This window comes from Apteryx rowi, unplaced genomic scaffold, assembly GCF_003343035.1.
Source record: "Apteryx rowi isolate R43461 unplaced genomic scaffold, aptRow1 scaffold_154, whole genome shotgun sequence".
Classification (NCBI taxonomy): domain Eukaryota; kingdom Metazoa; phylum Chordata; class Aves; order Apterygiformes; family Apterygidae; genus Apteryx; species Apteryx rowi.
Window position 1 is genome coordinate 1646048 of NW_020447797.1, and position 14964 is coordinate 1661011.

General features: G+C 53.7%; 1 protein-coding gene across 1 annotated transcript in view; it reads left to right on the forward strand.

The window, feature by feature from the left end:
* Positions 1–12836, forward strand: part of LOC112962778 (acid-sensing ion channel 2) — a 508910-nt gene extending 496074 nt beyond the window's left edge. The window contains exons 4-10 of the mRNA XM_026059248.1: positions 5373–5523; positions 6324–6380; positions 6899–7052; positions 7449–7540; positions 9604–9683; positions 12558–12626; positions 12735–12836. Of these exons, the coding sequence (XP_025915033.1) occupies positions 5373–5523; positions 6324–6380; positions 6899–7052; positions 7449–7540; positions 9604–9683; positions 12558–12626; positions 12735–12836 (705 nt within the window). The remainder of the gene's footprint in view (positions 1–5372; positions 5524–6323; positions 6381–6898; positions 7053–7448; positions 7541–9603; positions 9684–12557; positions 12627–12734) is intronic.
* Positions 12837–14964: the final 2128 nt, after the last annotated feature.

Below are 14964 nucleotides of genomic sequence, written 5' to 3' on the forward strand. Positions count from 1 at the left end.
CGCCCGAGTTCCTATTTACTGGCCAGCCAGGCAGCGCTGGCTCCCTAACGTGCTCTTGGAGGCGACGCGAAGGGCCCGCGAGCTTTGCASGCGGGGATTTCCAACGCCACTAGCTAACCGGTTTCGCTCGGGCAGCTCCTTGGGGCTGCCTGGCTGGAATATGAGGGCSTTGCTTGAGGTTGCATTTCCCCCCCAAAAGCACCCATGCTGGCTAGGAGGGGGTGAAGAGGGCTTGCACGGCGGGATGCTGTCGCCGACGTGCTTGGAGCATCTCTTTCCGTGCAAGATGCACTATTTGAAGGATACAAGCCAAGGCACTGGGCCTGGATATTCCCCTCTTCGAAGGGTAACGCGGAGCCTTTCAGCAATGCGCCCTGTCAGGTGGAGATGCAGCAGTGCCGGCAATCCTGCCTTTGCATCTCCGGGGTTGGAAGCGATGCTGTCGTAGCTCCAAACACAGGCTGTAACGGCTTGGCTGCCTTCCGAGATAATTGGAAAATAAAAGGTCGGGACRTGAGTTGACAACAGCAGAGACTTGRCGCGTCRGCACCCGCTTGCCGAAGCTGCCCGGGGGAGCGGCGGGGGCTTTCCTGGCGCTATTGCTCCAGGCTCCGGGGATGCCACAGCCCGGTTTCCCCCAACCCATATCCAAATTACCCGTGGAGGGTGCAGCAAGATTTATGAAACACCGCTCCCGATTTCTGCACAGAGCCTGGGCTCCAGACATGTGCCTTCTCCCGCCGCCCCCCGGAGAGGACCCGCAGCCGTGTCTGGTGGCTGAGCAGTCGGGAATTTGCTTCTGATTGCAAATTACATAGCGCAAGGGAAGCGGCRTGTCTTTGAAGCTGTAATTACAATGGAGGCTCCTGGTAATAGCCCTTGATGAGCCCCTTGGAGAGAGAAGAGTTCATCGATTTGCTCAAGGGAGGCAGAGTCTAGCAGCCTGCAAGCCCAGGAGGATTTGTCTGTATGATCTTGCCTGCGAGAAAAAAAAAAAGGACAGATTTGCCTGTAAAACTTCCTCGTGAATCAGCCCTTGCAGCAGCATTTCCACCAAAAAAATGATGGGCAGAGAAGCGCACAGATTCCTGGGACCTCCGCGCAGCATCCGTTCCCCGGGCGTGCGAGACACTTTCCATATGGCCTCTGCATTTCTGAACTTCTTCCAGCCCGAAAGATGGATGGCAAGCAGCCTCTGCCCAAAAGTTCATGCAGGAAATATCTGCCCTGTGTTGCAAATTGTAAGAGCAAGGTATCGAGATAAAACAAGGCAGCAAGAGTGTCAAAAAGACTGTGTTGTCCATGTTTGCGTGCGCTGCGTGTTTGGGAAGCTGGAGAAACGGGTGTTGCAGTAGCGAGCTCAGCACACGCGTGCACGCGAGCGCTACAGAAAGTCGCGCTTTTAGGGAAAGGCAGCAAAACAGCTCCGCTTTGCTACGTGGGGACCGTCCCGGTGCCTGCCGTGGTTTACCGGTGTTCCCGGTCTGGTGGAGCTGGAGGAAAGCTGGTGCCTCGCTGCAAGACGGGCTGTAGCTCCGTCGATCAAGGAGGGTTTAATTAAGCATTCAGCCCCTGCATCTCCTGCGGATGCTGTGCCAGCGCACAAGCGCCATGGCTCAAATCCAGCGTTGGTCAAATGAAAAGTATTTAAGCTAACTATCTGATCACAGCCCCCGTCGTTCTCTGATCCCGTCACCTATGTTCGGAATAAAATTTAAAGGGCTTAAAAGATTTGCGCGGAGTTGCGCTTGGAAGAGGGCTGRTTCCATTGGAGACGACGATTATTTATTCTCCTTTATCATACAACGTGCAACATATGGGCCCTTTTCTCCACTGTGGATGACTAAATGATGGCATCTGGTGCTCGGTTATGTTGCAAGTGTAAAGCAAATGAGAAAAGATCCCCTTCAAACAGCACTTTGCCATTGCCGCAAAGACATACTTGATGCTTTCATTCAAAGGTGCTGCTTTGCTAACTTCCAAAACCATCCTATTTAGAGCTGGCTCTGCTTCTTGGAGGATGCAGAGATCGCTGGGAATTGCTTTTTTTTTTCTTTTTTAATCCCTCAGCTGTTTCGCTGCAGATGGGATCTTTCCTTCACCGGCTGCGTCTTTGCATCTGCTGGGGAAATCGCCTGCTTTTCCGATCGTAACCACAGAGCGTGGGGATGGCGTGGTTGCCCCAAGTGGCTGAACAGCTCTCGCCGCTTCGGGGTTAAAAGCAGCCAGAGCAGCAACATACGTTAGGCAGATTTTAGGAGCTCCCTGTTCAACACGCCAGAGTTTGCAGCCCTCAGCGAATGGTCCAGGGCACCCAAGATCAGGGCAGGCGGAGCAGCCTGGGCAGATCCGTTCTGGCACGTGCAGGATCCTGTTTCTTTGCATGTGTCCCGATCCAGAGCAGACCGCTCAGACCTGCCTGTTGTTGAACATTGCTGGAAGGTTTTCTGCCTCATCGACACTTGTTTTCCCAGCATGTGACTGGCTATGAGCCCATGTCCCTGTGGAAGAGCACTGTGAGCTCTTACAACCCTGCTCAAGCTCTTACCCAGTCCCTCTGGGAGGGATCTGTGGCCGGTGAATGCTTGCAGAAGCAGAGGAAGGGAGTTGGCTATTTTCTGCTTTTCAAGATGTTGGGGAAAACCAGAGAACCAAGGGGAGGTTCCCCACTGCGTTGAGACCCCCCATCATGTTTGACTACACAGGAGCTGAGCCYTTCTAGGGGGTATCCTTGGGCTTGTGCAAGGAAAGGCTTTGACCTATCTTCTTGTCATGGCTAGGAYGTGTGGCTCATCTAGAGGATGTGCCGTCCTGGTCTGTGTGCCAAGGACGGGTCGTTCCTCAAAGTCCTCTCCCCAGGGACACAGCCAGGATGCAGAGAGCTGCAAGAGAGTGGCTGAGGCCAGATCCCGACCCTGTGGGAGACTCTACGTGGTATCRGTTGGCTTGGGTGGGAGAGGGCTTGCTGCCACTGCATTCACCTTCAAACCGACCGGGTTCTGGAAGGCTCTGGAGCACTTTGGAAAGGCTCGAGGCGTTTTGGTTGTAGCTGACGGCGTGAAGTCGACTTGCAATGCCTCGCACCTCTCTGGCAGCCAGCAGGCCATGCCAGCCAGTCTCGTAAAACCTGCATCAGCCTGTTGGGGAAAGAAGCACTGGGGAWCCAGTCTGTTACTGGTAGCTGCAGTAAGCAAACTGCAGGAATAAGCAAGATGCCTCTGGATTACGTGCACAGGAATTGTTTGTAGTGAACCACAGAGATAAGGAATTATTTTGGCTTGGCTGAGAGGGACCAGGAGTTGACAGCTTATCTAACCCTCCTGGGCAGATTCACCTTCACCAATGYTTGACAGCTGCAGTTGGGTACAGTTCCTGTCCTCACTATGAGACACGTTCTTGCCGACATCCCATCTTAATCTCACTGGCTGCAATTTAAGTCCATTATGGGTTCCTAGCTATTGAGTGATTCATAAGTGAAAGCCAAAGGGAGTTTCCCCAGTGCTCCAGCCTTGCAAGCTGCTGCACAAGGTGAACATCTCTTCACAGGGTGCTTTGAAGAGCCTGGGGACATGCTCATGCCGGAGATYTAGAGCAGAGCTCTCCGAATGGCTCCTGTTGCAGGAGTTTTGTTGTGATTACAGCAGGTTCRTGCCTGAAGGTTTCATGGGGTGGTTACTCATTCAACAGCAGATGCAACTTGCCTCCACTTTTGGGTCATGTCTTTTCTCCTCCCTTTCCCACATGGCTCCAAAAGAGACCCAGACAGCCCAGAAGAAGACCATAAAGTCTATCCGTTAGGTCCTAGGCTCGCAGTCCATCACCATATGTTTACATATTTATTTTAGAGTGAGATTAATGTTATCACATTTTTAAAGGAATGTTTTTGTTCCGCCAACCTGCTTTGCCGGCGAGAAACATTCTGTGTTTGGAGCAAAGCACAGCAAATTGGATGCGGCTTTAAAACATTAAGGAGGAGGGGGTTAGGGGAATGAGACACAGTGCTATTTTCTGCTCTCTAGCAAAGAGTATTGCAGAGCATTTAACAAAGATAAAGAGAAATGGGAAAGGCTGCCAGGTTGCAGACAGAAGGGGAACAAGGTAGCTTTGGCTGAGGGGAGGCAGAGAGCGACTGTTTTTCCTCCAGGATGTTCTGGGCTCTGAATGAGAAGGTTCCTCTGGTTGATCGTGGAGTTTTGCTTTTCTCATCTTTGTGTTTGTGCTCCGAGGTGTTAAATAAAGTGGTAATAGCAGCAGAAGGGTTTGCATTGCATTAGCACTGAACACACCAGGTTATGAGCCAGGACTTCTCCATGCGTGCTGGTGTGCAGTAACCGGAGAGCAAAATAGATCTTCGTCATCATCGGATGCCAGGAGGGCAGATAACTTGTATCAGCTCCAATTGCCGCTCCGGAGGCTGCTCCTGAGCACTGATGCCAGGAAGGGTACACAACTGAGTCATCTCCCTCCTCCAAGCCTGCAGGGAGCTCGTGCTCTGCAGACCTGCACCAGCTTCTGCCACGGCACTCATCTGAGCCAAGCCACCCTTCCATGGGGAAGGCAAAGTTTGGAGGCTCCTTAGTGCATCAAGTCCTCAGGAGTTTCCCTTTCCTTGGCATTTTTATCTTTGGTAGCAAGCACTTGTTACTGACCCATTCTTGATCCTTTCCGTTTGCCTCCCGAGTCCCTGGCCCTGTTGCTCACAGGGGTCTGAAGGTTTTAGTCTGCTGCATTCATTACCGCTGAGTAAAGTGCCTGAGGAAGGGAACAGTGCAAACGTGGCAGCTTTGCTCACGCTGTCACCCCTGTCTGCTCGCTCAATGTCACTGGTGCTTTCTGCCTGGAGATCAGAACAAGCTCGAGACAGGAGCCGTCGACACACCAGTGCCGATGAGCCCGTGCTTGCTCTCACCAAAGCCGGAGGCAATTTGCAGGTYGGAGTCTCCCCTTTGGTCCCTGCAGGGGCAGGGTTTTACTGACAGGGCTGGAAGGACTCCAAGGTGCCAGAAGGACCTGAAAGTGCAGCCACAGAGCTGCGTGGCAGGATCCTTGGGAGAGAAAGGACAGGTTTGGGAAGCCCTGCATCGTGTCCTGCCTCCGCTAGCTGTCACATAAAACTGCCAGGTCTTCTCCGCAGCGATGTGGAGAAGATGCTCTCCATCTGGGAGAGCAGAGCCATCCGCCCGGCTGGGCAGACTGGGTCAGGCTGAGAAGGAGGGGAAGGGGTGACCAAGATGGTTGTCGGCTTCAGTCGTGACTCGGTGCCCAAAGCGACTTGTGTTTGAGTTACCAAGGTGCAAAAAGCCCGGCTCCTCACTGCCCGAACCGGCCGGTCCCTGGCATCCCCTAACGCGCTGCTCTTGCCTCTCTTGCAGCTGACGTACCTGCCTCCGCCGTGGGGTGAATGTCGCTCGTCGGATATGGGCTTAGACTTCTTTCCCGTTTACAGTATCACGGCTTGCAGGATCGACTGCGAGACCCGGTATATCGTGGAGAACTGCAACTGCAAAATGGTTCACATGCCAGGTCAGTGCGCCAGGAGGGCAGGGGCCCCCTTCCTCTGTCCTGGCCTGGGTCGTTAGGGGATGATGAGCTGATCTGGGGGCTAATTTCAGGTAGGGGATTTCTAGCAGAATAATTGTTCTCCATTAGCAACTTCATGGCTGACTTCCTGGCAGGGCACGAGTACTTGCTCGGAGGTGGTTAAACCCGCTTCCAGAGTACACTGAGACAGACGTGGAATAAATTGCATTCAGTCCTGAAGAAGGGTGCATGCAGGGAGCTCGCAAGCGTAGCTATTTCAGCATGATTTTCAAATTAAACACACTTGGGTAGACTCCAAGGCAGGACAGCAGCCAGCTGGACAGAGGCTAAAAGAGCCCTGATGCTTTTCGGCAGCAAAACGCTGAGCCCCGGCGCCTCTGCCTTGCACCCGCCGGGGCTGGGTTTCTGCAGCGATGCGTGCATGCCAGCCTGCAGCCCCTCAGATCCCGCAGGAGAGGGCGAGGAGGGACCAGGGATACAAGGAGCTGGGAATAACTCCGTTTCCTTCCCGTAAGGGGGGGACAGTACTTAATAACCTTAGCAAAGTGCTCTGAAATAGTGTCCAGGGATTGCGCCTTGCCCAGCACCGGGTAGAAGGACGTGGGTCCGATCTGGAGAGGAGCAGCAGGATTAACCTAGTGCTGYGCATCCCACATGCTCCCTCACCTTGGCTCCAGCTTTGCAAGGGGGCTGATTTCTTTAGGTGACCGCAGAGAGCCTGATTGTCCCTTGCGGTGACCTGGTGGCTGGTCCCCACTGATGGATGTTTCCTTTCTGTGCAGGGGATGCTCCTTTCTGTACTCCGGAGCAGTATAAGGAGTGCGCAGAGCCTGCGCTTGGTGAGTACCAGATGTCCCATGGCACTGGGTACCACAGGTGTCCTGTGCTGGAGGGACTTGCAGCAACCTGCCTCCTGCTGGCCAGCAGGACTGGGTTAATCCAGAGCAGCTGCAGCCCAGGGGTGGGTTTTGCTGAGACCCTGGGTCTGGGCTTGGGAGGGATGGACTTGTCCTRGGTCTGGGTTTAGGAGACTTACAGGGCTCAGCGCCACTTGTGGGATCAGAAGCATGTGAGGAAGGGGTGGCACATTACCAGCATGGGACTATCTACAGTCGCTGCCTGTCCTCCAGCCACTGCTGGTAACAGAGTCCAACCACCAGCAAAGAGCCTCCCTCCAAGCTGGTAGAAACGGCAGTGCAGTAAAGACAGAGATTAACCAACTGGGACTGGGTTTCTTTTAGCTCTTTGCTTTCGTGATCTGACTGCTTGGCCCTTCTCTGGGCAGCGGAACCTTTGCTTTCTCCTCTGCTGTTCGTCTGAGCAACTCCATAAAATCTAACTCTGTTACCTTCTCCAGGTTTGCTTGCCGAAAAGGACAGCAATTACTGTATCTGCAGGACACCCTGTAACCTAACCAGGTACAACAAAGAGCTCTCCATGGTCAAGATCCCCAGCAAGACTTCAGCCAAGTACCTGGAGAAGAAGTTCAACAAGTCAGAAAAATATATCTCGTGAGTGTCGCAGAAAACAGATCTCCTTTGTTTTATGGGAGGGAAGGTGTCTCTAAAGCACCATTGGTCTTAGCAGCAGTAGTTATTCCATGTTAAGCATGCTTTGGGCACGTGCTGGTGTCTAAAAAGTGAGACCCAGTGCTTGGTTCCTGAGCAGAGATCCTGGGGAGAAGCTCTCCAGCTTGATCTAAGGTGGTGGCTGCCAGGCTCCTAACGGTACCTTCTGGCCTTGGTCTCCAAGAGACCCAAATGTCTGTGGGTTGCTGAGGCCTCCACAAAGAGAGCAGTCAGGACAGGGAGAGGAATAAAGGCCAACAAGTCCCATTTCTTTCCTCTCCCAAAGCACACAAGGCTGCTGGCGGCTGAGGGGCTGATGCTGTTGTCCTGTTTCTACAGAGAGAATATTCTTGTGCTGGACATATTTTTTGAAGCACTCAACTATGAGACGATTGAGCAGAAGAAAGCCTATGAAGTGGCAGCCTTACTTGGTAAGGAGAGACTGGGTATCCAACYGTCACCTGTCACGTGCTTCAAATCCATCTTCCTTTCCAGTGAGGACAGGACCCTGAGCTCTTAGCCTCAGGTGGGGATGAAGCTATGTGGGTGCTAGCAGCAGATTTGGGTGCAYGGGACCCATAGGGTTGGGAGAACAGAGGTGTTTGGTCAGGAAAAGCATGCATGTTGTCCGCACACACTCAGCCTTGCAATCCGTGCTGTGCRCCGTCCCAGCAAGGTGAAGGAGAGCAATGGGTGGGAGCCAAATATCCACTGTCAGGTACCTGCTTCTCATGTTTGCAGCTGTAACTCTGTGCACTAACCCAAAGGCGGATCAGCTTCGCCGCTAACAGCCAGCCAGCAGCAAATGCAATTAGTGGGGATCCTGGGTGGCTGCCTCTCACCCTCCTCCTGGCCCCTCGAGATACAGCTGTTGAGATGCCACCTGAGGAGGCCCTGCCTCTGCCTCTCCTATCCTGACCATAAGGACCAGACCGCGGCCCCCATTCTTACCTCCATGGTAACTTCTGCCCCCCTGGGAGGAYGAGGGAGCAGGATGTCTCCTGCATGTGTGCTTTGCCCTGGGAGCCTGTCCCTGGGGTGAGGAGGCAGCTCAGCATCCACAAGAGCAGGGATGGATAACCTAGGATAAGACTGCAATATGTACAGAATTATTTACAGAAGCTACYGAATTGCTTGGGTCTTTCTGCCACRTCTGGGAAGGACCTGGATGAGTTTCCYGAGCACCCTCAAATCTGCAAACCAAGGGTGCTGTGTTAGGAAAAACAGCAAGCTCTGTGGCAAGAGCATAGCCCAAAACGTGGGACACAGCATCCCCAAAGTGCGCTCGGCGCTGGGACGGGGTCTCCTTTCCTCTTGGAGGTCTTCAGCTCTGTAGGAAACCGAAGGTCCCTCACGGGAGTGCAAGCTGAGCTCCTCTCCGCAGCGGCTCTCGCTGCAGCCGGGCAGCTCTGCGATCGCTCCGGTGAAAGCTCGCCGTAATTTGTTTGTAAAAAAATCTCTCTCTCGTCATCGCAAGGCCCTCTGGGCTGTTTTCCACCTGAAAAGTGGTGTTTGAGCAGCTACGCTGTCGCCATGGCAGTGCGGTCCCTTCCCCAAATCCTGAGGAGCGGCACCCGGAGGGAAGTTGGCAGCACGTTCAGGGCTGCAGTTTCAGGAGCGAGAGGTGCCGGCTCGGCCCCGTCCTCTGTCCAACCGGTGTCGGATGCGGGAACCTCCCATGCCGCTCTGATGCCTTTTTTAAGCAGCCGGGAAAGTTACCCTGTGTGCATGCACCACATCCCACCCCGCACGGCGCTCGCTGCAGGCTTGTCCCCATCTCCTGATGTTTGTCCCATGTCATGGGTCGTGCTGGCCGTTTAGCAGGATTTGGGGGCTCTGTCGCCCTCTGATCGTCCCTCTCCGGTTCCTCTCTTTGGCAGCCCGGGGCTTTTTCTAGGCTCCGTGGGACTTTACCTAATTCTTCCATGGCATCTTCTTCCTTCCCCCACCTTCTCTCCTTCCCTCTTTGGGAAGGCTTTGGGGATTCCTGGGATGAAAGCTGCTGTCTGGCTGTGACAGATGGCTTCCTCTGATGCCAGCGCGCACATTACAGCGCTATTGCATTCTCATTAGGCTTCAGTACGAAGGCCTCGTTAGCAGGAGAAATGGTTATCGATCTGCCCGGCGCTACCTGCATCATCCCCGCTGGGACCCACGTTGCGTGGCCTGGCCTGATGCTGTAGTGTGGTTTGGTGGCCAGGGACATCATCCCCAGGATGCTTTTCACACCGTTGGAGCTGTTGGTGTTTGCCCTCGCCGTGCCCGCGATGTCCGTAGGTGACTCCTTTGCATTTCACCGCTCTTTGGGGACGGTGAGCGCTGCTGTTCCCAGGGAAGCTGGACCACGGTGGATGGACGCGTGCACAAGCGTTGCTGATCCATCAGCTTCGGTCCAGGCTCCCCGGCACGGGGCAGGCCAGACTGGCGCTCAGGCTCCCGAGAAACACGTGGTCTCCTTTTCCAGGCTCTGTTTTCATCCTGTTCTCTCTCCTAGGTGACATTGGAGGCCAAATGGGACTATTTATCGGTGCTAGTATCCTCACTATACTAGAGCTCTTCGATTATATATACGAGGTAAGACCATCTCGCTTCACCTTCTCGTTCCTCGCACGGAGCGTCTGCTTGCAGGCCTTGACCCCGAGCTGGGCGCCGTCGCGACCATGGGACTATCCATGCCTGGTGTGCCCAGACGGACCTTCTCCATGATAATTAATGCCACATCGGCAATGAGCTCCCTGCGTCAGGGCCAGATGAGTGGGAAATGCCCCCGGGACTGCCACGCTGCGGAGGCTGCCGCACCACGTAGCTGTCACCTGGCCTCGGCTAATGAGATTTGCTTCTCATTTGGGTTAATTAGCCCAGGCAGAGCCCCATGTTCATGTGGCTGTGCTGCTTCCAACGCCGCGGCGCTGGCAGCCGGTCCGGGCCATGCTGCTGTGCCGTCCACACCCGGCTACTCGTAGGCAGCCATGCACCATTACCGTCTTTTCATAAAAATGCCTTTAAATAATCCGCGAGTCCCAATCGGCCCGTCGGGCTGGAAAAGCAGCTCTGCCAGCCCTTGTGCCGCTGCCGGAGGGTGGAAAAACGCAACCCAGCTCCACGCAGTCTCCGCGCCTGTTATCTGCCGTCTGCAGCTCTGCCAGAAACCCGGGAGCAAGGTGCTTTCTAGGGAGTGCTGAGACCGGATCGAGCACGGTCGTGTGGCACCGCCGTGGCTGGCAGCAGCTGCTCCAGAGAAAAGTGCAAGTTCCCGTTAACGGGAAATATTGCAATAACCCGTCCAGAGGGGCCACTGCTTTCCAGCAGCCCTCCCACCCGGTGGCGAGAGCTCCTGCCTTGCAGCAGCAGAGTTATGACCCTGATATATTTTYATCCCCTTTTGCCTAAGTAATGTTTCAACCCAGTTGCACAGCTCAGCATCTCCCAGGTGGTTTAAACCCTGCTGCGGTGCCAAAATATGCCTGGACGAGCCCAGGTGGGATGCGCTGTCAGAGCCAGTTAGCTTGCCCATGGCTTTCTGCTACCGCAGACGCCGGTGTCTGCTCCCTTCAGCGTCACACTACACCAAAAGCCGGGCTGGGGCCTCCCGCGACCCAGCGGCATGTGCTGTCTGCGAACGGCAGCGTCTTCCTTGTGCCTGCAGCCTTCCTCCCGCCGCGGCYGCCCCCGTGGCCGGTTCGAGGTGCGGGATTTCGGTGAGGCAAGGGCCCCAAACGGACTTGTCCCTTGCCTTTGTCCCTTGGTGCCTCCTGGTAATTCTCAACGGCATCCTGGGATTTTAATGCAATGGCTCCAGGGCTCCAGCACCCGAATACACCATGTCTTGGGCATCCAAGGCTCTCATAGCCCTGTCCAAGCCCCTTTTCCCGATAGGACCGGCCGGGCTGCCTGCTCTGTCCAGCCGCTCCGCAGCTCAAATCCCTTCCGGCTCAGCCCAGTTCCCACATTTATTTGCCCTCTGAGGCATTACCCCGTGGCCCGCTCCGAACACACGAGAAATGCTGGTGGGATGCTCACTTCGGAGAGGGATGAAGGAAGAAAATTCACATTCCCAATCTCAAGCAAAGCCCGTCTCCCCCCGCCCTGTGCCGCACGGTGTTATGATAGTCCAATACATTGCCGTATGTTGTTTTGCTTACTGAACAAAAAAGTCGTTTTAGTGGTTTCAATAAACCATTTTTCTATACTACAGTCAGGGCTAGCTCATAGCAGTTGCGTCGGTGCGTGTCCGAGCGGCTTAAACCGGGCGGGTGCAGAAGGACTCGCGGCGCCCAACTCGCTGGAGCGTTTTGAAAACCTCTTAAATGTTGTGAAAGTCGGGCTGATGGTTTTACGTTGTAAAAGACGGTCGCTCCCCGTCGCAGTCCCTTCTGGGCAGCTATTAACACTTGGTGGCATTATTCCGCAATAAAATATATTGAGAATTACAAGCATAAAGCTAATAACGGCTTCAGAGCGCAAACAAAACCTGTTCTTCAGTTTATAGCTCGGTCTGGATGAATGCAATATTTCATTAAAATCRACTATTCCAGGCTTTCTTCGGTTCTTTCATAAGAAACTAATAAGAAATCTCTGCAAGTTTGGGTTGTTTTTTCTCCTCCTTGTTGTTTGACATCTGCTTACAGAACTTGGCAAAAAGTTTTTCTAGTGCCTGTTTTTTCTCTTCTTTGGGGGCAAGTATATCTTAGGAACGGTCCCTGTCTTCTTGGAGAGGCTCCATCCGGCTGTGCGCGAGGCAGAGGGCATCTGCAAGGACACCTGGAAACCTGTGTTGAACCTGCTTTGGGGAGGGAGGGAAGGAGAAAAGCATCTTGAACGGTGCCTGTTCTACACAGTTGGTCTAATCTGCCCTGGGGGTTGTTGGAGGGCGGCTTCCATTCGCGTAAAATTTGTGGCATTTTCAACCAAAGCTCTTGCAAGGTCTCTTGAGGCTGCCAGCAAACAGATATCTCAGGTCTTTGCCAGGGGTCTGGCCAAAGCTGAATGAAACACTGATCCTAGAGATGATTTTTTTTTTTCATAATTCCCCCAAAGGAGGCTTCGTTTGGTCCCTTACCAGCACCAATATTGCTTCCTTAGGAACTGACCCACTTGCTAAAGTTTTCAGCTTGCTGCTTTTTTTTTTTTCCCCCAGTCTGAAGAAGAACACTCTCGCTTTTCAACATTTCCAGGATTTCCCTTGAAAATGAAATATGTTTTTCAGCAGCAGCAGCTGCCAAGGTAGCAACGTGGCTTTGAAGGGAAACRCTGCTCATCCAGCTGACATTTTTCAATATACCCCAAAATATATTTTAAAAATTTGAGGGGGTGGTTGTGTTTTTCTTTTTTTTTTTCCCTGCGGAGAGAGGAGTTTTGACACGCTCCATGCCTTGCCGATGGCCCCGTAGGCAGGGAAATGTGCTCAGCTGCTCCTGCCCGGCTTCACCAAATCTTCCTCTCTTGCAGCTGATCAAGGAGAAATTGTTAGACCTACTGGGCAAGGAGGAAGAGGAGGGGAGCCATGACGAAAACGTGGTAAGGAGCCCCCTTGGGAGCAGGTCCGGAAAGCTTCCCGGCATCCCGGAGGGGCAGGAAGCATCGAGGGGCCCCGYGCTAACCTTGTCGCCCGCTCTCGCTCCGCAGAGCACTTGCGACCCCATGCCAAATCATTCGGAAACCATCAGCCACACTGTGAACGTGCCCCTGCAGGCCACCCTGGGAACGCTGGAGGAGATCGCCTGCTGACACCGGCCGCCAGCTCCACAGTGCCAACACCTAAGGAAGGGAAACTGCACAGGAAAGCAGGGACCGAGCTCAGGTTTGCAACGGGGGAAAAAATAAAATAAAATAAAATAAAATAAAATAAAAAATTGAAGAAAAACGCTATGCATTAAAAAAAATAAATATATATATATTTATATATATATATATAATATATACTCTGCCAAAACCAGAGAGGCGCCTTGGACTTGACTTGCGTTGTCCTTTCCTGTGGGGGGGAGGGGGGGTCGTCTTCGAGATGTGAAGGCAGCAGCTCATTTTCGAACTGTGCGAAACAAAACCGACAAACCGAAAAAAGGAAAAAAACAAAAAACAAAAACCACCATTTCACATACTGCCAAATGTATAAAGCACTTGCATGCCAACTCTTTTTACGGCAATATTCCTATCTGTCTTTATAAGCTCTGTTCCTCTTTACAGTCTCTGATTTTCACTACCGAGAAGGAATTCGCGGGCCCAGCCATCCCCTGAAATCACCATTACTAACGTCGTAGGCTGAATTAGAATAAAGAAACAAACAAAGTCGCAGCTCTTGGATTCTTCTTCCGTTCTTGTCCTTCGTGTCAGTCTGTGATGACTCTTAAGCTCGGCCAGGCCCCGCGAGGCCGGCTCACCTCAGAGCTTCGCGTCACCCAAAGGTGAGCATCCCTGGACAGCGCGGGCGGTCCCCGCCGGGCCGGACCGGGTGGCTCTCGGTGGATCCACGCCGCGGCTGCTGTGTCGTGCTCCTCCGTCTGTAACGCAGCTTGTGTAGTCCGTCTTCGGCGGGGTGGGCACGGGGCGGTGGTTTTCTTTTTTTATTATTATTATTTCTTTTTTTTTTTCCTTTTTTTTTTTTGTTTTAATTTTCCTCCGTTAATTTATTCTGTGCTTTCTCCTCGTTCTCATGACTGATATTAAAGCTGGTCTTGTGGAAATGGCCGGGCTGTGTCATTTCTGCCGTGCCCCATCCCCAGACCCGGTCCCCTCGGCCGGGTGATGGGCAGGCGCCGAGATGAGCCGTCCCAGGGCCGGTCCTCACCCCTCGCTTCCCGTATTTCTTTTGCCGTCCTCCTCACGCGCCCTGGCGTCACGCCGGATGGGCACGCTTGGCGCTGACACCAGCTGCTCCTCAGCAACGTCCCCGTCTTCTCCGTGACGGCCCTTGGGCTCAGCATGTTGCTTCTGCTCTACAGACGCCCACTGGTGTTGGGCTGGCTCCGCTTCCGTGCGTTGCGGTCACCCGTTGGAGTCTCATTTATGAGTCACCAGGAGCATCAAGGGAACTGGGTGCCTTGTCAAAATGATGTGGTTTTGCCCCAATAAAGAGAGAAAGCGAGTTTCATGAAGCTCCAAACCCTGCTGTTTTCTTAGCCTGGAGAAATGGGAGTAGGCTCTGTGCGTGTGTGTGTGTGTGTGTGTGTGTGTGTGTGGCTTTGCACCTCTCTTAGCTCATGGGCTCCACTCCATGGCCAGTGACTGCCGACAGTGTGGTGGCTATGGTCACCTGCAACAGGGAGAGCCATGGCTGGACTGCAAAAAGCCGTTTCCTCGGCGGTGCTGGTAGAGCCCCAACTCCCAGGAAGGCAACAAACCAGCCACGGGGAGCGGAAATCAGCCTGGATTTGCCCACAGGGGATACTGAAGGCTGGGATAGGTGGAGGTTTGGGTCTGAAGGCAGAGGCTGGTGGCTGGCTGAGGGAGCACCCAAGCTGAAGTCTATCCCTCTGTGTTGCAGAAGATGCAAATCCATCCTCAAAGCTGGGCTTGCTTCTCACACTGGCTTTAGAAATGCCTTTCTTCAGCTCAAGTCCTGCTCCTGGCCAGAGCATGGTGCAAGGGCAGGTCCTGGGGACAGCTGGTGTGGCTGGGCACCTGCGCCAAGGGGCAGGGGCAGTATGAAACGAGTGGGGTTTAGCAGAGCATCGCTATTCTGCAGTGTCCCAAAAGCCATATGGATCCCCCCCCCCCCCCGTACCCACAACCACACCAGCTTTTTGAAGGGGTGCAGAGAGATTGCAGGTGGAGTAGCTACTTCCAGGCCATCACTCAGTCTGGATTAGACTGTACCCGCAGTGTAATGTCTAGAGAGCAACTGGCCAAGGGTGCTCAG